At 35.5% G+C, this 23,500-nt stretch overlaps 1 protein-coding gene across 1 annotated transcript in view; it reads left to right on the top strand.

Moving 5' to 3' along the window:
• LOC110219340 (ATP-binding cassette sub-family A member 10-like) overlaps positions 1-21,560 on the top strand; it is a 107,301-nt gene extending 85,741 nt beyond the window's left edge. Inside the window, exons 29-39 of the mRNA XM_021002591.2 lie at positions 1,842-1,962; positions 7,353-7,470; positions 8,329-8,420; positions 11,975-12,153; positions 12,599-12,674; positions 12,750-12,844; positions 13,725-13,844; positions 14,111-14,251; positions 18,331-18,410; positions 20,509-20,564; positions 20,714-21,560. Coding sequence (XP_020858250.1) covers positions 1,842-1,962; positions 7,353-7,470; positions 8,329-8,420; positions 11,975-12,153; positions 12,599-12,674; positions 12,750-12,844; positions 13,725-13,844; positions 14,111-14,251; positions 18,331-18,410; positions 20,509-20,564; positions 20,714-20,812 — 1,177 coding nt within the window. The 3' untranslated portion in view covers positions 20,813-21,560. The remainder of the gene's footprint in view (positions 1-1,841; positions 1,963-7,352; positions 7,471-8,328; positions 8,421-11,974; positions 12,154-12,598; positions 12,675-12,749; positions 12,845-13,724; positions 13,845-14,110; positions 14,252-18,330; positions 18,411-20,508; positions 20,565-20,713) is intronic.
• The last annotated feature ends 1,940 nt before the right edge of the window (positions 21,561-23,500 follow it).

The raw sequence follows: 23,500 nt of genomic DNA, 5'->3' as shown, positions 1-23,500 counted from the left end.
AAAAGTAGAGTCATAGATGTCACTGGAGTTGCGAATCTGGATTACTAGAAAGATAGGGGTGCTCTTGATAGAAATAGAAAAGTTCAAAAGAGGGATGGGTTTGGAGGAAATGATAATGGAATGAGATCTGCAACTCATTCTGTCCCACCAAAAACAAAGAAGAAAAAGTGGAATTCTTATTGACTGATTACTTTCTTAGCAGAGAGAGCTTGCATATTGAAGAGTGCCTGCTATAGCCACAATATAGACCTGGGGAGCAAGAGATGGATGTGTTAGGGAGGAAGTAGATTTTCCCAGTGGTACCTGAGCAACTGCTTCCATGGGTGCCTGAGTCTGGGTTAGGTTACAACTGACGTCAGGGACTAGAGGGGGAAAAGTTGGAAGGTTGTACAGTGGCAAAAAGGGTAAGTTGGGAGTAGAGTTGGATTATATGAAATGAAATGTTGTATTAGTATGATTGCATTGGAGACTAGTCCCATGATTTGCTGGCAGGGGAAGAGGAAAGTGCCACCATTTTCCCACATCCCAATTGTTTGACCATATGTATCATGAGCTCATATCATGGTTCCAACTTTTGAGACCAGTAGTGTAGAGAATGAAGGAAAAGGAAAGTTAAAGATGATTGAAATATTTTAGGAAACTATAAGAACATTGTGGTACCACCAACAGAAATAGGATAGTTGAGAATGGAAATTGGTTTGGTGAGGGGCAATGAAGGAATGATGAGAGGCTTTTTGGTTTGTTTGTTTTTTCAATTCAATTAAAGGAGCACTTTATTGGAACTACAGTTTTCTTGACACTAACTTTTCATTTGAAAATCATCATCCACACAGCTGCCAAAATTGTTATTCAGTCATTCAGTCATGTCCAACTCTTTGTGACTCCATGGACCATAGCATGCCAGGCCCTTCTATTCTCTGCTATCTCTTGAAGTCTGTCCAAATTCATATTCATTGTTTCCATGATACTATCTATCCATCCATCTTATCCTCTGTGTCCCCTTTTCCTTTTCCCTTTAATCTTTCCCAACATCAGGGTCTTTTCTCATCTTCTCATTATATGGCCAAAGTATTTTAGCTTCAGCTTTAGTGTTTGACTTTCCAGTGAATAACATAAATTAATTTCTTTAAGTATTGATGGATTTGATCTCTTTGTTGCCAAAGTAATTTTTTTTTTGTAAAGCAGAGAACTGACTCTATTACTCTCCTTAAAACAACAAGAACAACAACAAAAAAACCCCAACAACACTAGATGCTCTAGGATTAAATTCATATTTCTGTTTTTATCATTTAAAGTCCTTCACAATCTTGCTTGTTGCCTTGTTGGCTCATTGACTTTTCCATCTGATTATATGTTACTGCCCACTCACGCCCTTTGTGATTTAGTCAAATGGCTGTACATAACACTTTATCTCCTGCCTCCATGGCTTTCCACTGGTTGTTCCCAAATCTTGGAATGTTCCCCCTCCTCATCTCAGCTTCTTAATATCTTTAGTTTTCTTCAAAGTACACCTGAAGGTCACCTTCTACATGAAGCTTTTCCTGATCTCCTCCCCCTGCTTCTAGTGCCTTCACCCCCTGCCCTGAAAAGTGACATAGTATTTAATAGATAGATGTTCATTGTTGTTCAGCCATTTTCAGTCATGTCCAACTCTTGGATAAATACTATGTATTTACATTTGTACATGTTGTCTCCTACAGAATATAAGCTCCTTGAGGGCAGGGACTGGTGTTTTTGTCTTTGCATGACCATTACCTACCATACTGCTTGGTTCATAGTAAATACTTAATACATGCTTTTTTGGTTGGTTGATTGACTGATCTTTATGATGTTCTCTGTAGAATTTCTCCAAGAAGTAGTGAAGCTTTTCCAAACCAAGAAGAACCAGAAGGTGAAGATGAAGATGTTCAGGCAGAAAGAGCAAGAACTGCAAGTGCATTGGCTGCTTTAAACCTTGATGAGGTAAAATCAAATGAGTAGATATTCCTTAAATTATTTATTTTTTTCTTTTATGTATTAATTTATTCGAGTTTACCTAGATTTTTCATTTGGAAGATCTTACTCATATCTTTTGTTTTTCATGATCTTTATCTCCAAATAGGTTCCCATCTCTGCCCATATCCTTTTTGCTTAAAGAACTGTGCCCTGTAACAAAGAATAAAAACAGGAAAGAGAAGCTTGTTAACCAAATATGAATATGTATGCTGTGTTCCACATCCATAATCCCCTGCCTTTGTAAATAAAGAGTGGAGATGTATTTTCTCATCTCTTTTGTGGGGCCAATCCAACCAACCTTGTTTGTAAAATTTATGTAGCATTCGGTTGCAAGATTTTTTTTCCTTTCCATTTCCATTTCTGTAGTCATTATGCACAGTTTTCATGGTTCTGCTTACTTCATTGCATCAGTTTATATAAACCGAAGACATATTTCTCTGAATGCTTCATATTTATTATTACTTATAGTGCAGTAATATTCTATCACATTCATGTACCACAACATATTTAACTACTCCCCAAACAATGGGGCATCTACTTTGTTTTCAGCTCTTTGTTACCATGAGAAGTGCTAGTATGAATATTTTTGTATATATTGGATCAGATGTGGGGAACCTGTGGTATTGAGGCTACATATAGCCCTCTAGGTCCTCAAGTGCAGCCAAACTTCAAGTTTGGATCCCATCAAAGGACTGCACTTGAGGACCTAGAGGGCCACAAAGGACCTCGAGGCCATAGGTTCCCCACTCCTGTAGACTTTTTCATTTTGTATTTATCATTCTTATAGTATATGCCTAACAATGTGATCTATGGCTCAAAGGATATGGAAATTTTATTCACTTTCTTAGTATAATTCTAAATTACTTTCTGAAATGGTGAGAAAAAATCACTGCTCCACCAACAAAGTACTTGTACTCCTGCATCACTTCCATAATTGTCTATTTCCAATTTTTGTCATCTTTGCCAATTTTATGGATCCAAGATGAAACCTCAGAAATGTTTAGATTTCTGTTTCTTTTATTATTAGTGATTTAAAGCAATTTTTCATATGACTGTTAATAGCGTATAATTCTTTTTAAAACTATAAATATATTTGGACTACTAGATTACTTTGTCTTGAAGATTTGAATTAGTTCACTATATATCTTGGAAACTAGGTCTTTATAACATGTATTTCACAATACAAATTCCCCCCCACAATTAATAGCTTTTTTCCCCCTTATTTTAGCTGTGTTGAGTTTGTTTGTCCAAAAGATTTTAATTTCATGTCATTGAAATTAATATTTTACCTTTTGTGAGTTATTCTATCCTTTCTCTGATGAATTCTTCCTCTAGCCATAGCTTTTGACATCAAATTTTTCTAATTTTTATATTGTGACTTTTGCCATTCATGTTGCATTCTGAGCTTATTGTGGTATTTGGAATAAGATATATTTCTAAACCTAATTTCTGCCAAATAGCTTTCTAGTTTTCTTAGTAGTTCATGTCAAATTAGAATCCATCTTCAGGTGTTTCTGAGTTTATCTAACATGTAGTTATTGAATTTGATTGTCTCTGATTCTTTTTAACCAGTTCCAAAATAGTTTTGATGATTACTGATTTATAAATGCAACATGAGGTCTAGAAATACTATTCTCCTATTTTTTATTCGTAATTTCCCTTGAGAATATAGATTCTTTGTTTCTCTAAATGGATTTTATTACCATTTTTGTAGATCTAAAAGTACTTCCACCTTGGTAGTTTGGCTAAAATGAAATATGTCTTTAAGTCAATTTAAATAGTGTCATTTTTATTATCCTGGCATACCCCAGCCATGAGGAGCAAACATCCTTTCAGTTATTTAGCCATTCTTTATTTCTTTAGCTTTATATTGTATCTGTTTTTTCTTTTAATATGCCTCAACAGGTTGATTCTCAGATATTTTGTGCATTTCATAGATATTTAGAATGAGATTTCCTTTTAAATTATTTTCCTCTGAATTTTAAAAATACATATATAGTAATGCCATTTATTTGAGGGAAATCTATATTCTCCTTCTTCACTGAAGTTTTTCATTATGTCAGTTGTTTGTTTTTTTACTGATTCACTGGAGTTTTCTAAGTAAATCATCATGTTGTTAGCAAAAACAGAGAATTTTTTTCCTCTTTGCCTGTGTTTTATGCCTTTAATTTCATTTGTCATATTGCTTTCACTAGCATTTCTAGAATCATGTCAGGTAAAGGAGATAGAAGGCATCCTTGTGTTTCTCCTACATTTATTGTGAAAGCTCCTAGTATTTCCTCATTATAAATTAAAATAGCTTTTGGTTTTAAATAAATGCTTTTTTATCATATTAAATGTAACCCTCTTGTGCTTTTTCTTTGTACAGGTTTTAGTTTAAATGAATGCATATATTGATATGATCATGTACTTTGGGCTTTTTTGTTTTTGATGTAATTAGTTATGCTAATTGATTTTCTTAATTTTGATTCATCCTCACATTCCTAGTAAAAATTCAATTTGCTTGGAGTGAATATTTTTTTTGGGGGGAGGAGGTATATTAATTAGTGAAGTCTTTTTGCTAGGATTTTCTTAAAATTTTTGAATTGATATTTATTCCTTATCTTGGCCTATGCATGTTTTTTGTTATAAGTATTGGGACTTTATCCTATAAATGGAATTTAGTGTAAAATATTTTCTTTTTTAATTTTTGAGAATTTGTTTAACATAGGTATTAATTGCTTTGTAAACATTTGATAGCATAGATAGAATTCACTTGTAAATCTATCCAGACAAGGGTCCACTTTTGTAGTTTCATAATGGCTAATTTTATTTTACTTTCTGAGAATAGATTGTTTAAAATTCATTTCATGATCTCCTGTAACATTTAGATGGATAATTGAACATGTTGTTAAGTAGAGTTGATCTTCTGGTAGCTTTAATTTAAAAGTTTACTAAGTTTTTCTCATTCTTACACATATGAAAGAACTCTACTTGATTTTGAGTAGGTATTCAGAGCCACTGAAATGAAGGAAGTAAAGAACAAAGGATTTTTTTTTCTTTTTGAGAAAAAAAATTGCAAGTACAGTCATACTTGCAATATCCAAATAAGACCTTGCAAATGGAAGGATTTGAAAACCATTTGTTATAAGGAATGCTGAGTATGAGCTAAATGTGTGATTTAGCCTTTTCTTATACTTAGATATTACGATGCTTTAGTCAAACTGAATTGAATGATTCTTTAAAGCTGGACATTATGGTTGTGTAAAGATGGGAAGCTTCACACAAAACATGCTGCTATTCCTTCATAAGGGAGGAAAGATATACTCATTGATTCATAAGTACACAAAAATAAAAATGACATACCTTTTTAGACATGAACAATGTGTTGATTTTTTTGTTTCACTATGCTTATTCACATAGTAGAAGTTTAAAGTGGTTGCCTACCTCCACAAGAATCCTAGGTGGGGTAAGTCATCCCTTTACCTGCTACTGGCCCATTTTCCTTATTCATTCTTACCCAGAGTTCTAAGGCAATAAAGGGGTATGTTCTGACACTTCCACATTAAACACTGTAATAGCAACATCTTTCTCATTAAATAATTAGTTTTGTGTCTCTATCACATTAATAAATTGTTGATTTGATATATTGGAGAAACCTCTTTCCATAATCATTGGTTCATCTCGTTTTCTATAACCCCTCTAATCTTCTAGGCTTAAATAAACACAAATTATTTACTAATCTTGTAACAATCAATAAAACAAATATAATTTGTATTTTTTCAGCTGTGAAGATCACAGGCTAAGTTACCTTTTACCATCATTATAACTAAATGCCAACTTTTTAGTTTTAGAATGACTGTCCTACTATTCAGTTCTCTCTTAGCAAAGTCAAAGTTTCTTTGCAAGATGATAAACTGAGACCTTAGGAAGGAGGTTCTCTTAATTCTCTTTCTCTCTGTAATTCACTCAGTCTCTCTTCAGCCATGACAGGAACAGTCTCTCCAAAATGAGAGTTTAACTGTCAACCTCTTGAGGTTCTATGGCTGCCTAAAAACCATATCTTTAGTTTCTGTGGGAGAAGTTATCAACATCAATACATTTGTTAAAAAGAACGGCTTCTGGCAGTTCAAGAAATGAGATTGGGTTCTTGACTTCTCCATAGCATTGCAAAGTCTTGATCACCTCTCCTCCTGGATACTCTCTCCTTTCTGGATTTTCACAACATTGCTCTTTGCTGGTTCTCCTATTACCTGTCCAACTGTTCCTTTTTAATTTCCTTTGATGGTTCATCATCCATGTCATATACCCTAACAGCCCCAAGGTTCTGTCCTGAGCCCTCTTCTATTTTTTTCTATACACTTTCTCAGTTGGTAACCTCCATCAGCCCCCATGGCTCAATTATCATTTCTTTCTTTTCTTTTCTTTTCTTTTCTTTCCTTTCTTTCTTTTTTTTTTTGAGTGAGGCAATGTGGGTTAAATGACTTGCCTAGGGTCACACAGCTAGTACTATCAAGTATCTGGTCTGAAGCCAGATTTGAACTCAGGTCCTCCTGACTCCTGGCCCAGTGCTTTATCTACTGCACCACCTAGCTGCCCCACAATTATAATTTCTATGCAGATGACTCCAAGTTCTATATAATCAACTCTAGGCTCTCTTCTGAGCACCAGTCCTGAATTGCCAATTGCTTATTGGACATTATGAACTAGTTGTCCCATAGCAATCTCTAACTCAATGTATCAAAACAGAACTAATTACCTTTCCCCCCGAAATCCATCACTTTTTGGAACTTCTCTATTTCTTTCACAGGTACCACCATCCTTCCAAAGTCACTCTGAACTAGAACCTGAGCTCCATTCTTGATTTCTCATTCTCATGCATCCCACATATCCAATCAGTTGCTAAACCATGTGTAGCGAAAGTTTATGGTTTCATATACAATTCTTTTTTTTCTTTGTATGTTGTTCATATTTGTCTATGATTGTTGAGTTAATAATAGCAAAAACAAAAGTAAAATCAATAAAGAAAAATGTAACTCTCTAAACATGCACTAGGACCTTGCAACTTAATTACAGGTTTTTTTTGGTGAGACAGTTGGGGTTAAGTGACTTGCCCAGAGTCAGTCACACAGATAGTGAGTATTATGTGTCTGAGGCCGGATTTGAACTCAGGTCCTTGACTCCAGGGCCAGTGCTCTATCTGCTGTGCCACCTAGCTGCCCCTACAATTTTTTCAACAACTTAATTACATGTTCCCTCAATGGAAAATATGATTTGTTTGGAATAAAAGTTTGGAATAGTTTGGAATAAAAAAGGGGCTATCTGAGATAGTACAATACCCTTCTGAAATTTAATGAGTAACTAACTGTCTTTTTCAGAAACCAGCCATTATTGCCAGCTGTCTGCGTAAGGAATATGAAGTCAAGAAGAAAATCTGCTTTTCAAAGAGTAAGAAGAAACTGGCCACAAGGAATGTGTCTTTCTGTGTTAAAAAAGGTTAGATATACTGGTCCTTTTTAAAAAATACTTCTGATATTTGAGGTTTAGACTGTCTGAGGAGAAAAATGGTGGTGGTGGTAGTATGAGTACATGTTGGAGGGCAGAGTGCAGAAGCTTGTTAGCTATCTTAAACATTAAAAGAGTTCACATAGAGAAGAGAGTTTGATCTATTCTGATAGGCCCCTAGAAGAAGAAAAAGGAATCATGGTAGAAATTAAAGGGAGTCATATTTCAGTTTAACATAAGGAACTTCCTGAGAATTAAATAAGGATAATAATTGAGCCTCTCATTTCCTTGGCCTAGCAAACTCCCAGGTGAGGAAATTCCTTCTACCTATGCAGTCAGCACTATCCCAAATGAGAATTTTCTAAAATACTGAGTGATTAATAGCTTTTTCCAAGGTCATATAGTTAATACAGGGGTATCTAGGCTATATTGTGGGTAGAGTGCTGGGCCCAGAGTCTGGAAGACCTTGTTCAAATCTGGTCTCATAAAACTTATTAATTATGTAACATTCAGCAAGTCATTTGACCTCTGTCTGCCTGAGTTTCCTTAATGGTAAAATGGGAAGCTTAATGGAACCTACTTTACAGGGCTGTTGTAAGGATCAAATAAAGTAATATTTGTAAAGCGCTTAGTACAATGCCTGTTGAAAAAAACGTACTATTCCTTGGGTTAGGAAATCATCCTATCTATGTGTATACTCAAAATAACACGATGGATTTTATGAACTTGATGTCTGTTCACAAAGAAACTGAGTGAGTAATGATTTCAGAATGTGTTATCAAATTTAAAAAAAACTGTCTAATTAGTGAATATACAAATTATGAAGACCGAGGGCCCAATTTCTTCCAGGTGAGGTTCTGGGACTGCTAGGCCACAATGGAGCTGGCAAAAGTACATCTATTAGGATGATAACTGGAGAGACAAGACCAACTGCAGGAGAGGTAAGTGAAACAGAAGGAAAATACTTTGGTAATGACCAAAAGAGAAGATTTTAAATATCAATGATAATCTTTTATATAAATAGGTTTTCTTACTACTGTTTTAGAGTGATTTGGATAGTAAATAGGTAGATAAGTCAATTCACAGATGATTCCCATAATACCCACAGCATTTAACAGAGGGTAGGTTCTACATCTCCTTTAGTAGGTGGAAAGATGTTAAGAAGCATCATCACAGGACTCTGTCAAGATAAAGACATATCCATTTGCGTCTATGTACAATTGGAATTTATTTCCCTTTCAATGAATATTATCTTCATTGTTTCCTGAGGTAAATCTTAACCGAATTACTTATTGAGCATTGACAGGAAGTACAGCATTTTGTAAAGTCCTGAGAACCATAATAATATTTGCATAGTGTCTTTCAGTTTTTTGAGATTTCATACACACTATTACTTTTGATACTCACAACCCTATGAGTTAAATGGGATTAGTATTGTTACTATACATTTTGTGCATAGGGAAGAAGAGGGAAGGGAAGTAGAGAGAGGCTATACCCCTTGTCCTAGGTCACATGGCTAGCAAATGGTAGATCTAGAGTCAACCTCAATTCTTCTTGTGATCTACCTTACTGCCTACCAATAAAAAGAATGATTGAATGATAAATTCTTCCAGAACTTATATTTAATATAGGAGAGAATAAATAAATAATCAGCAGAGATATTCTTGAACATAAACAAGAAGAGCAGTAATCTGGGTGCTGTGCTAGTAGTTAGAGAATCATTGCTGTTAAAACAGAGAAATACCATTAAATTTATTTTAAACGAGACCAGAAATATGGTTTTCAAGAATAATGGAAAATAATGCTTTCATTCATGAGGGAGAGTCTAACAAAAGCCTCAGAGACAGAAAAGCAGTGCTAGGCAAAGCAAGATTGAACAGTAGGGAAAGTGTTTAGTTTGGTTTCATTTTATTTTTTGCTTTCTTCTCTATGGGAAAATAAATCATAAACCACTTTTGTTTTTCATCCTCTTTGAGAAACAGAAGTTTGTTTCTTATTTTATTTGTTTATTTTTCTTGATAAATTTATATTTGAGAGATGAGTGAATTGGAGTACTCTTTCCTTCTCATGGCCATGTCCAAGCTCTATCTCTACCACCATCACTTGGTTACCTCTCCTCCATATTTACCACCCAATAAAGATTTCAGTTGTTGTTATCTACTGACCTCCAGTCTCTCTGGCCCTCAGTGCTTTCCCAGGACACATCTCTATTGGCTCTATTCTCCTCTCTTCCCCATCCTGACCCCTTGGGGAGCTAGCTCAACTTTGTTATCTTTCTCTCTCAAGTTCCTTACCCCCTTATCACTGACCTTTCCCTACAAAGCCTCAGACTTGGATGACTCACACAATTTCATGCCTTTGCTCCTACTTATGTGGTGCTGAATGAAGTTGGAGAAAGTCATGAAACTTTGCTGACTGGGTCTGCTATAAATTTATGCTATGTAATCTCAACTAGGACATCACTGCAGTGAAGCAATCCTACACTTCCCTAATTGATTCACTATTGCTCTCGTCATAGCACCTTTTCTAAACTTTTTATCCCTTATCAAACCTCTCATGGTTGTCTCTCTCCTTATTATCCTCTCAGCTGAGAACTTTGCTTCCTATTTCACTGAAAAAAATGAGGCCATTCACCAAGAGTTCCCTCTTTCCCCCTCCCCTTGAATTACTTCACTAAGGTGCTTCCCTCTCCTATATGCCTTCACCCTTATTTCACATGAAGATAGGGCCCTTCTCCTTGCCAAAGCTAACCCTTTTACATGCACAAGGGATCCTATTCTGTCTGTCTTCAGTAGATTTCCTCTTCTATCATCCCTACTCTCTCACTAATCTGCAATCTCTGTCTACTCTTGCTTCTACCTATCTGTAAAAATGTCCATTCTCCTCTATGCTCAAAAACACTCTCACTTGATACTTTGATCCCCACTAGCTCTCTTCTTTTCTTAGCTAAACTTTTTTTTTGAGAAAATTGTCTATAATCAGTGCCTTTATTTCATATCCTCTCACTCTGTTCTTAACTCTGGATTTGGGTTTCTAAGGTCCTCATTTACCTGAAAATGCTGTCTTCAAAATTACCAATTATTTCAATCACCAAATCTAATGGTCTGTTTTTGATCATCACTTTCTTGATCTCTCCACAGCCTTTGACACTGATGATTGCTTTCTTCATCAAAATGTTCTCTTTTTTCTAGGTTTTGTTGGCATGACTCTCCTAGTTCTTTCCCATCTGTCAAATTACTCTTCAGTCTCTTTTACTAGATCTTCACCAAAGTCATGCCCTCTAATCTATCCTAAGCTCTCTCCCAGGCCCTCTTTTCTTCTCCCTTGTGATGAATAAAAAAAATCCTGAGAAACACAGTTTCTAGGTAATTAATAATCAGTTTTTAATTAGACTAGCTAATAATCAATAAATTGATGGTCATTGATTTCTCTTAGTAACCAAAAACCCCAAATAGAGAGACTGAATGCCTTAAATGTTTTTTGAAAAGGAATGCCCCTGACAGGAGAAATCAGCCTGCATTGGTGGACATTTAAATGAGGAGGTGGACTAAATGTCTTCAGCTCCTCTTGCTAAGAACATGGCTGGATCATGAGACTCAGCTGCCTCCACCCATTTAGACAGAGGAATCTATTTCCACCCACAACACTCTAACTGGTTTTCTCTTTCATGAGTTGGGTCACCCTAAACTCCAAGGGATGCAAGAACATGGGCTTTATTCCCTAAGAGTAAGAGTACACCTAGATTAGATTCTGTTTACACTAAATAAAAGTAAAATCTCCTGATTAGGTGAGGTACTGCCCAAGATAGAGGAACGTGTACACAGAGGATTAGGGCAAACTCATCTATCAGCATGTCCTTCAATGAGAAAATAAAAAGACTGGATCTTAATTGATAATGAGTTATTAATGTAATAGAAAATAATAATTTCTCTCACCCTCTATACTACTTTGCTTTGTGATACCATGATGTCCCATAGATTTAATAATTACTTCTATGTTAATGATTCCAGATCAACTTTCGTAGCCCTAACCTCTTTCCTGGCCTCTTGTCCTCCATTTCCAACTACCTATTTAATATCTCCAACTGGATGTCTTGCAAACATCTAAAACTCAACATGTCTAAAGCTGAACTAGTCATCTTTCCTCCGTTCTATACTTTTCTATTACTTTTGAGGATATGCCCATCTTCCCAGTTACCCAGGATCACTACCTAGTTATGATCCTCAGTGCTTCACTCTCTCATCACTTTCCCATATCCAATACATTGCCAACTTCTATCGATTCTACCTTTATACATCTTATCTCCACTGACAATACCACCATTCTGGTTCAAGGCCAAAGCTCTATCTACTGCGCCACCTAGTTGCCCTCTTGTGTATTTTCTTCAGAGCTAAATTATTGCAGGTTTTTTCTCCCTTCATATAAAAGGTTTATGAAAAAAAGTGTATAGAACACAAGCTGCATGCAAGGGCTGAACATTGATTGTTTTGCATAGGTGGTACTGAAGGGGAACAGATCATCCCTGAGTCAGCAAGGTGTTAACACGATCAAGTTCCTTGGGTACTGTCCTCAGGAAAACTCACTGTGGCGAAATCTTACAGTGAGAGATCATCTGGAGGTGTATGCTGCAGTGAAAGGGATGAAGAAAGAAGATGCCACGATTATGATTTCACGGTACAATATGGAGGGAAACTCTAGTTCTGTGTAAGAAGGGACAGGGAAGAGTATGGCCATGGAAATTTTAAATACTGTTCTCAACTTCTCATAAGTCATCAGACATGGACTAACACCTACTTTCCTATATCTCAGTTCAGAGATATTTTAGACAAACTAGTACGATATGAATCTGGAAGTATGAAGCATTGATCAAGGGAAATTGGAAAGATATGATTAAAAACAACACCAATAATAAAAAAAAATAAATTATAAATGCAAGTTTTTTTTTTTCCATGGAGTTTCCAAGAAGCAACAGAACTTTTTTCCCTGAGTCAAATAAGCTTATGGTGATTATGGCCAGCTCTTCTATATCATAATTACTCTATTTTTTTTTATTACATTCTCCTGATATTCCTTGTTGATCAGTGTGACTGATAAAACATTCTGCGTGTTTCTCCTTCAGATTAGCAAATGTTCTCAAGTTACAAGAGCACATGAAAGTTTCAGTCAAGGAATTATCAGCGGGCATAACTCGAAAGGTGTGTATTGGGTTTAACAATATTTTAAGTGCTGCATTATGAGTATGGTAGCAAATATTGTTTTCTTCATTTTAGTTGTGCTTTGCCCTGAGTATCCTGGGTAATCCAGCTGTTGTGCTTCTGGATGAACCGTCAACAGGAATGGACCCAGAAGGACAGCAGCAAATGTGGTAAATAGTAGAAGCCTTGTACAAATATGTACTTCTTATGGAGCCTATGACAATTAGTCCTCAAAAGGGCTATTTCCTAATACAATTTATATGGTCAGACCTAGGGAAATTAATATTGTTCCTTTCATTTCCTATCTAATTTTCATTCAGAAAAAAATACTTCATCTAAAAGTCCAATAAACTTTCTAAAGATTTCGTTGAATTTCTACATTATGCTAATTAAATTTTTTCTACTTTCTACTTTTTAAAAAAAAAATTACTAATTTAATGCTCTTCTCTTTTCTCCTAATGTGTCTCTTCCTGAAAGAATTCTCTCATTGTGTCTTCTCTCAGTGTTTTTCAACCCAACTCCTCCACTCCATATATTTAGAGTCATCTAACATGTGGCTCCTTTCCTATCCCTACCATCTTCCTCCAAAATCCGCCCCTTAATGTAATCTTAATTCTTCACTATGTCTGTTCAAATTTATTTTGACAAGTTCTCTGAAAATATCTCCATGCTTCTTATAGTTGCAATCACTTTTTTAAAAAAATTAGATTTTATTACTATTTCACGCACACAACCCATATATATAATATATGTATATATACACACAGACATTATGTATTAAATATATTTTGTGTGTACATGTTTATGTATATATAATATCTATGTAAGTATAGATATAGTTACATACATATGATATATGTATGTGAAACTATACTGAGCATACTTCTATTTATCAATTCTTTCTCTGGAGGTGGATAGCATCTTCCTTTTTAGTTGATTTGAGTATTTATAATACTCAAAATAACTTGGTAGTTCACTATTGTTCTTTGAACAATATTGTTGTTACTGTGTACAATGTCCTCTTGGTTCACTTTCTTAACTCAATTTCAGGAAGGTGATTCGAGCAACATTCAAAAATAAGGAGAGTGGTGCTATCCTGACTACACATTACATGGCAGAGGCTGAGGCTGTGTGTGACCGGGTGGCCATTATGGTGTCAGGACAGCTAAAGTGAGTGAATGTAATGGTAGAAGAATATGACAACACAGTGTAAAGGAAAATTTCTTCAGGGGAGGAAGAGTGTACAAACCTAATTATTTTGTGAACAGTTGGATTTCCTCTTGACTTATAAGTGAAAGCTCGTCCCCTCCACTCATATACCAGGAAATAATAGCAATAGATTAAGTTGTAATTGAATATATATGTTTTTTAACTTCTCTTTCTCCTTTCTATCCCTCTTCTTTCCCTCTGTTTTTCCTTCTCTGCTCCTCCTGCAGATGCATTGGTTCTATCCAACATCTGAAAAGCAAGTTTGGCAAAGATTACCTACTGGAAATAAAAGTGAAGGAACCTGAGCAAGTTGAGGCCCTCCATGCAGAGATTCTGAAGCTTTTCCCACAGGCAGCTCGGCAGGAAAGGTAAGAACAACTTTTTTTTTCCTTTGGTGGGAATGTAGACTTTAGCCTGCCATCAATTATTTTTCCTTTGTGGTAGGTTTCGGTGCAGTGTAGATCCCAAGGAAGAGATCCAGGAAGCAAGGGCTTGACTTTTCAGGCCTCAGGAGAACAAAAGAAATAAATTAATCCAGAATGCCCAAATCTCAAATTTGAAAACTACCTTTGTTTTTTAAAATATTTATTTATTTTTAACATTAGAAATTTTTTTTGAGTTCCTAATTGTCTAATTCTCTCCCTCTTCAGTCTCCTCTCCCACCCACTGAAAAGACAAGCAATGTATCAGTTATACATGTGAGATAATGCAAAACATATTTACATATTAGCTATGTTATGAAAAAGTAAGAAAATAGAGTAAAAAAAATATTCTTCTATTTGCATTCAGAGTTTATCAGTTCTCCCTGGAGGTGGATAGCATTTTTCATCATGGGTCCTTTGGAATTATTCTTGGATCATTTTATTGATCAGAGTACCTAAGTCTTTCACTGTTGTTCATCCTTACAATATTGCTGTGATTATGTACAATGATCTCCTGGTTTTGCTCACTTCACTCCACATTCTTAAACCATGCCTCTTGTCATTTGTTATAGCACAATAATATTCCATCGCAATCAAGTACAACTTGTTCCTCCTTCTTTGAACCAGTTCTGATGAGAATGAGGTTCAAGCATTACTTGCTACACCGGCCCCCGACATTTTTCCTTCCTTGCATGCTTCATTTATAGCCTGAAGGATTATACTTAGTTTTGCTGGGTAGGTTATTCTTGGGTTTAATCCTAGCTCTTTTATCTTTCAGAATGTCATATTCCAATTCTTCTACTCCTTTAACATGGTAGCTGTTAAATCTTGTGTGATCTTGACTGTGACTCCATGGTATTTGATTATTTTCTTTTGGCAGCTTATAATATTTTAACCTTGACCTGGGAGCTATAGAATTTGGCTGTAATATTCCTGGAAGTTTTCATTTTAGGCTCCCTTTCAGGAGGTGATTAGTGGATTCTTTCAATTCTATTTTACCCTCTGGATCTAAGATCTTGAAGCAGTTTTCTTTTATAATTCCTAGAAATATGATGTCTAGGTTGTTGTTTTTTTTTTATCATGGCTCTCAGGTAGTTCAGTAATTCTTAAATTATTTCTTCTCAATCTCTTTTCCAGGTCAGTTATTTTTCTGATTAGATAATTCACATTTTCTTCTATTTTTTCATCTTTTGACTTAATTTTTGTTTTATTTATTTTTATTTTGTTATTTCTTAATATCTCATGAAGTCATTAGTTTCCACTTTTTAAATTCTAATTTTTAAGGAATTATTTTCTTCAGTGAGCTTTTGTACTTTCTTTTCTGTTTGGCTAATTCTGCTTTTTAAGGAGTTCTTTTCTTCAGTGAATTTTTGTGCCTCTTTTACCATTAGACCAATTACGTTTTTTAAGGTGTTATTTTCTTCAATATTTTTTGTGTGGCTCTTTTACCAAGCTGTTGATTCTCTTTTCATAATATTCTTGCATCACTCTCATTTCTTCTTTTTTTTCTTATCTTTTTCTTTAACTCTTCCAAGAATTTTTGTTGTGCTTTTGTCCAATTTTCATTTTTCTTTGAGGTTTTGCTTGTAGCTATTTTCATATTGTTCTCTTCTCACGAGTTTGTATCTTATTCTTCACTGAAACCATAGTAGCTTTATAAAGTGGGATTCTTTTTTTGTTGTTTGCTCTTTTTTCTAGCCTATTTCTTGACTTTGAGTTTTATGTTAAATTGGACTTCGCTCCTCTGAGGGTAGGGAAGCATCATTACAAAACAGATTTGTGTGTGTGTGTGTGTGTTGCTATTTTCAGAGCTAGTTCTTGGAGTCTGCAACTTTTGCAGGGTTTTTGAAGTGGTGTTATGTTGGGAGAGGTGTGTTCACTGCCCTCTTTGTCAGTGCTCTGGGCTTTACCCAGGAAGGACTCCTGTTCCCCTGGAGCCATAAGTGCTGGGTGCTCCTCTCTTCTATTAAACTGTGACCAGGGCTCCTGATCTCTTGAAACCAATCCCAAGTGCTCCTCTGCTCTGGCACTGCAACCCAGAGCCATGTAGACAATGGAGCTGTCACATAGTGCCTAGTCCTACACCTAGGATCAGCTCAGGGTCCCTTGTAATCTCTTTTTGACTAGCTGTGTAACCCTCCTTTTTGTCTGTGGTATGAGAGCTGCTTCGGCTACTGTCACAATGACCTGCAAGGTCCAGAACTGTCAGTACATCCATATGTTCTGGGCCAGCCCCCAACTGCATGTAATCAGCACTGTAATATCTCCTACCACCTCCTAAGTTATGTTGGGCTAGAAAAATGTCTCATCTGACCCATTGTTGGCTATGCTGCTCCAGAATTTGATTTGATGAGTTATTTTAAAGTTATTTGGAAAGGAATATTAGGAGAATTTGACTGGTTTGCTACCTCCATTCCATCATTTTGGTTCTACCTTTGAAAGCTACTTCTGTAGTGAACTAATGCAACCGACACTTACACTAAGGACCCTCTCTACAACATCTCTGAAGAGCTGTCATTTAGGTCTACATAAAAACATCTGAGCGGGCGGAGGTGGCGGCGGGAATCCACTACCTCCTGATGTGGCCCATGTAACAACATTTGAACTGCTCTTATTGTTAAGAAGCTTTTCCTTCTATTAAACCTTTCTGTAGCTTTTATCCAGCTATTCAGAGCAGCTGTTTTAAGAGGCTGATCCTCTGGACATTAGAAGGCAAAAGGCAATATCTCTCTTCAAGAAAAACAAGAGATTGGGAAAACCTTATGGTTGTAGTGTGTAGGGCCCTAAATAATAATTCTGGTTGACCTGAGACAATGGTGGGGTGAGGAGAGGTGGCCTAAAGAAATTATCTAGGATTTGGGGACATAAGGCCCAATGGGAGAATACCACCAGTCCCAGAATACTACCCTTAAAAAGAGAGATAGAGGGTGCTGCCCACCAAGAATATGTTTGCAATGTGGCAGACTACCCAGCCTCAGCAGAGCAGAATAACAGTTGCCAGGATCATTGTGGGTGCTAGCCAGGTGGAGTAAAGGCAATTAATTAATGTTGGCATGGGGTTTGGAGAGCAAGATACAAGAGGCCCATGAAGCATGGAAGGATTACTGGGAGAACTAAGTCTAACCCCACCCCCAAACTCTGATTGCTCCATCCTGTTTACAATCCTGTTAGACTGGAAGGTGGTTGGAGAAGAGAAATAGAATGGAGAAAAGCTAGGACCTGGGGGTAAAGCACAAAGTCAACTACATTTTCGTTCCAGTGTGAAGTGTAACATAGTAATACATTGTACATTGATGAATGTTAAATTGGGAGATTTGTATCAGAGTATCATCCTACTGCTTATGGAGAGAATGTTGCACCATAGACATTTAAAATCAAATTACAAATATAAGAGTTTTGTTCACTTATTTTTTTTTTAATTTGGGAGCAGATAGCCTTACTATGTGAATAATAAACTATGACAACTAAGCAGATGTGAATTATAATAGCTCAAGTACTTTCCTTATAATCCTGTGATTACAATCGTCAAACTATGCCTTATTGCATGTCTAGCACCTTTTCCACTACACCTTTCTGTTGCCTACCTTTGAAATAGCTCCCGAGTGTTTTCTATAATTTCAGGATATTTCCATTCCCTTTGTGGTAGATCTTTGGAAAACACTTTTGATTGGGATCAGAGGAGGAATTGTTGGGTAGGAATAAAAAAAAGAGTGAAGTGATTTTGGAACACTGACCAACTGAGGGGCTTTGGGAAGAAGAGCTGAGCAGGGTGTTATAGCTGGGGGCTTTGAGCAATCAAAATTCTGAGTAAGAATCAGCTCCTGATTGGAGGGGAAGAGGGCAGAAAGTTAGAGATTAGACAAGGAGGTGAGAAAACCTGAATCTTTGTATATGTGAATTGTATGAGTTTCATACATCTATAAAGCTAAACCTTTTTTTAATAGACAGAAAATCATTACCAACAGTGTTGTGTTTTTTCAAGATGTTAAAATGAAGAAACAAACCTTACTTTATCTTCTTCCTAGGTATTCCTCATTGATGGTCTATAAATTGCCTGTAGAGATTGTACATCCTCTATCTCAGGCCTTTTCCAAATTAGAGGCAGGTAAGAGTGATAATTTAAAAAATGAGATTCTGTGTAGTGGATAATGACAAAACAAAGATAAAAACAATGATGAGCAGAGTTTCTGGCATGTAGAAAGTGCTTATTCATTGATGATGATGGCATTTACATAACACTTTAAGAATCATAAAATGCTTTCCCCACAGCAATGCTATGAGTTAGATAGCATAAGTATTATTATCATCATCACCAAGGCCGATAATATCTGACAGTTAGAAGGTGTTAGAGCGTAAGCAAAATCAAAGCAACAAAGTGCAATAAAGTATAATTTTTTAATGTTTTTTTTAACATTTTATTGCAACAAAGTGCAATAAAGTATAAGCAACTGAGGCAAGTAATAGAATGATAAATTTTAATGAAATTAATATGAATACAAAGAACATTAATATAATAATATATAATTGTGTCTCAGATAATGTTAATATAATTACATAAATATTAATGTTGTCAAATATTATGTTATTGTGCTAATGATATTGATAACATAAAATTACTTATTATATTGATAATATAAACATTAATATCTAATAAAACAAAAATCAGAGAACCTATGTTCATATTCTTACTCAATACTTACTATACTAGTATGACCAGATACAAGGTACTTAATCTCTCTGGGCCTCAGTTATCTCATCTGTAAACTTAAGGCGTTGATTGGACTTGTGATAAAAGGATCTGTATTTTAACTTTTTCTGTGCAAGTCAGTCAATTAGCATTTATTAAGTGCTTATGGGATGTTAGGCACTGTGCTAAGCACTGGGAACACAAATACAAGTGTTTGAAAGAAAGGTAATGACATTTTCTAGCTGTGTGACTGGGGCAAGACACTTAACCTCTTCACCTCATTACATTTATTGATAATCAGACAAGATGATCATGAAGATCTCTTCCAGTTCTAAATCTATGATCCAATGACACTAAGAGGAGAGTGGTAGAATTTTAAGCCAGTCTGGTGCCATGTTTTGAGTTGACAGGTGTCTTTCTTTGCATGTAGATATAAGCTTAAGCAGAATTTATCACTGAATCATATATTGCCTCAAGACAGAACTTCAATCATGAGTGGGTAGGGCTTAAAAATCAAAGAAATCTCAGAAGAAAAAGAATAATAAAGAGAAAAAAAAACTTGGCATCACGCCTTGGATTCTGTACAAGAAGGAATTAGTAGCAGTGTTATAACATAGCAAATTATTTATTGTTTAGTCATTTCAGTCATATCCAACTCTTTGTGACTCCATTTGGGGTTTTCTTGGCAAAGATACGGGAGTGGTTTGCCATTTCCTTCATGTGTGTAAAGCGCTTTAAAAATCTTAAACTACAATATAAATGCCAATTGCTAATTATATCTTTATTAGTTATTTCTTACCAAAAGCTTTTATTAACTGTAGCAATGCAGATTGACTTAGTATAAGCATTCTTATTAGTATTAGCATTCTTATGTCTCAGGGAAAGCAGGATTTTCTGTCATTAAATCTATGTCTCTATATAGGTAATACTGAAGATTTTTTTTATTGCATATCTGCCCTTTATATTGCATCCCTGACAGCTAATTTTGGCAATCTGTGTCTCTGATTTCATCTCTGCTTCAAGGAAGTTGGTGACAGTCTAATTAGAAGATGGAACACATACTTATTAAAGAATTAAGCACAAAATGGGCAGCTAGGTGGTGCAGTGGATAGAATGTTGAGGCTGGAGTCGGAAATACTTATCTTCCTGAGTTCAAATCTGGCCTCAGGCACTAACTGTGTGACCCTGGGCAAGTCATTTAACCCTGTTTGCCTCTGTTTCCTCATCCGTAAAATGCATGGGAGAAGGAAATGGCAAACCATTCCAATATCTGTGCCAAGAAAATCCCAAATAGAGTTCGGGAGAGACAGACACAACTGAAAAACAACTGAGCAACAAGACGCAAAATGTGAAATTATCTATTTATTTAAAACTTCAAATGTAAACCAAACACTATACTTTCTTTAACCATATAATGACTTTTGCATCATCCTGTGCATTTTGTGTTTATGCTAGGTTTTTTTTTTTTAATTTCAGAGGGAAACATAAATTTCTGATATTTTTTTTTGTTGTACAGCTAAATCTACCTTCAACCTGGAGGAATATAGTCTCTCTCAGTCTACTTTGGAACAGGTATGTGTATGGTTTGTTTTTGTTTTTGTTTTTGGTCTTAATTTACCACATATCATTAATACCTCCCTTTTCTGTTCACCTGTGGATAGAATAGCCAAAATTTTTATTTCTTTTTTTTTCTTGCTCTTCTCTTTTCCTTTCCCCTTCAGGTATTCCTTGAGCTCTCAAAGGAACAGGAGCTTGGAGATTTGGATGTGGAATTGGATACAACAGTAAAATGGAAACTGCTCCCTCAGGAAGAGCCTTGAAGGCCTAGACTGCTTACATTTATTTTCAATTCCATGACTAATTTTAGACCCATGAATTTGCATTATTAAGCCTCTATATCATTGCAGGAAAAGTTAACCAAGCATTTAAAAATATTTTATATTTTTACTTAGTAAGTAATTAAATGTTTTAATAACTTTTCTGGTTAGAGTAAGGGAAGGAAGGCTTGTAGTCAAAGCAGTCACCATCACTGACAATGGCATTGACTGATTTGAGTCCAGTGTGCAGTGGTTTCTTGCATATTTGCATACCTTCCTAAGTAGATTTTCTGCAAAATATAAATAAACTATAGATTTTATGGGATTATTTTACTATGCGTAGCAGTAGTGGTAATGTTTCTTATAGTGTGTGGGGTAGAAGGTGAGAGATTGATGAGTAGAGCTAGTTACTACCTCTTTCTAGTTCCCACCCTTATGTGAATAGTGCCCCTCTTTCCTAACTTGTCTCTTTAGGCTAGACTTTTCCTATAGTCAATGCCTTGTGCTCTGCCCCTTTGGAGGTGTTTTTCTTTCAAACCTGTAACAGGAACAACAACAACAACAACAACAGAATGTTCTTGAGGCAACTACCTCAGAAGGCTAGTCCAGTTCACTTACAACCCCTCTGCCCCCCACAACCAGAACTACCTTGGATTCATTGGTTCTAGATATTGATCTGGATTTATATGTTCTTTCTGCTTTGGGGAAATTAAAAAATATCTATCAATAAAATCTCTTTTGTTGCTCCAGGTCTCTGAATTTCTGTGCCAGAAAATACGTCGTAGCATTCCCAAACTCTATCAATCTCTTGTGTAGTTCACTGACCATTTGCCACCTTCTCAGTTGTATTTATTTCAAGGACACAAACAAACTCCACTAAACAACCAAACTGTCTTAAAGCAGTGGTTATCGATGTGTTGTCTAGGGACTCCTGGAGATGCCTGAGACTTTTTTGGGAGAGTTCCTGAGCTCAAGTTAATGTCTTAACTTCTAATACAGTGGATATTGATAGATATAACCCACATAAACAAAAGCTCTTTGGGATCCTCACTAATTTTTAGGAACATAAAGAGAAGACCAAAGTTTGAGAAATGCCTACCTGAAAGTTACAATAAAAAATAATTTTGATACAACATCACAATAAATTATTAAGGAAAATTTGCCTGAAGTTCTAGAACAAGAAGGTAAGGCAGAAGTAGAAAAAAATCCACTGATCACCACCTGAAGAGATCCCAGGAGGAAAACTTATAGGAATATCAGCCAAGTTTCAAAGCTCCCAGGTTAAGGAGAAAATATTGTGAGCAAAGAAAAAAAAGCCAGGAAAAATATAAGGTAAACCTTGAAGACCAATTATAAGGAATGCAGTAAGATCAAACTGTTTACTTCCTATATTTAAAAATGTTATCAGTACTTTTATGACTGTCATCGTTATATGGATACTTTGAAAGAAAGGCTTGGGCTGAGCAATGTATGAGGTGGTGATTCTAAAAAATGAAACAGTAGAAAGAGATAAAAAAGAGTAATTAACATAAATGAGGCATGAAAGGAAGAACTGATACAGAATAAGCAAATTGGGGTGGAGGACTGGTAGTGCTAGAACATTACTCTCATAGGATCTGGGTTAAAGAGGGAACAAAAAGGTATAAAGTCTTCTAAATTTAGAAAGAAATAAGAGGGCAAGGGGATAGGATAAAGGAGGGACTTTTAGAAGGGTGTATGGAATAAGAATTAAGAGGGGGAGGGGATAAGGGAGAAACTCTAAAAAAGTTACATAGATTAAGGTGGAAGGTAGGGGAGAGGATAGGGAGGGATTGCTAGAGAGGTGGGCAGATTAAGGAATAAGAGAGCAAGATTGCAGGTAGAAATAAATTAGATGAGTGAAGAGTGATAGGGAAAATGGGGTGAAAAGGATAGTGAGGAAAAATAGGATGGAGGGAAATATACAAGCAATTATAATTTAGAATGTGAATGGGATGAATTTCACCATGAAATGGAAAGAGAAGAATGGATTAAAAATCTGAATTCAACAATATGTTGCTTTCAGGAAACACAATAAAAATGAGAGATATACACAGAGTTAAAATAAAGGGCTAGAGTAGAATTTATTATGTAGAAGAAGCAGGGGGTATTAATCAATAAAGTTAGAGCTAAAATTAAAAGAGAAAAAAATTAAAAAAGGGGGAAATAGGGAAACTATACTACCACCGATATTATTCAATACTGTTTTAGATCAATTAAAATAACTAGGCAGTATAAAATACCTGAGAATATACTTGCCAAAACAGACACAGGAACTACATGAACATAAGCATAAAACAATTTTATGCAAATAAAGTCATATTTAAATAACTGCAGAAATATTTATTGGTCATGAGTAGGAAAAGCTAATATAATAAAAATGACAGTTTTGCTTAAACTAGTGCCATTTCAATTAAATTACTAAAATTATTTTACTGAGTTAGAAAAAAAGATAAAAACAATTTATTGGAAGAACAAAAGGTAAAGAATTTCAAAGAAACTAAGGGGAAAATGTAAAGGAAAGAGATTCAGCAGTACCAGACCTTAAACTATATTATAAGTCAGTAGTATCAAAGCTATTTGGTACTAGCTAAGAAATAGGAAGATAGATTAGTGGAATAGAGTAGACATGCAATACACAGTAGCAAAGGACTATGGTAACTTTGTGTTTGA

This window comes from Phascolarctos cinereus, unplaced genomic scaffold (genome assembly GCF_003287225.1).
Source record: "Phascolarctos cinereus isolate Bilbo 61053 unplaced genomic scaffold, phaCin_HiC Scaffold_5;HRSCAF=322, whole genome shotgun sequence".
NCBI lineage: Eukaryota > Metazoa > Chordata > Mammalia > Diprotodontia > Phascolarctidae > Phascolarctos > Phascolarctos cinereus.
The sequence above is the reverse complement of the archived record's forward strand: the minus strand, read 5'-3'. Positions and strand labels throughout refer to the sequence as shown.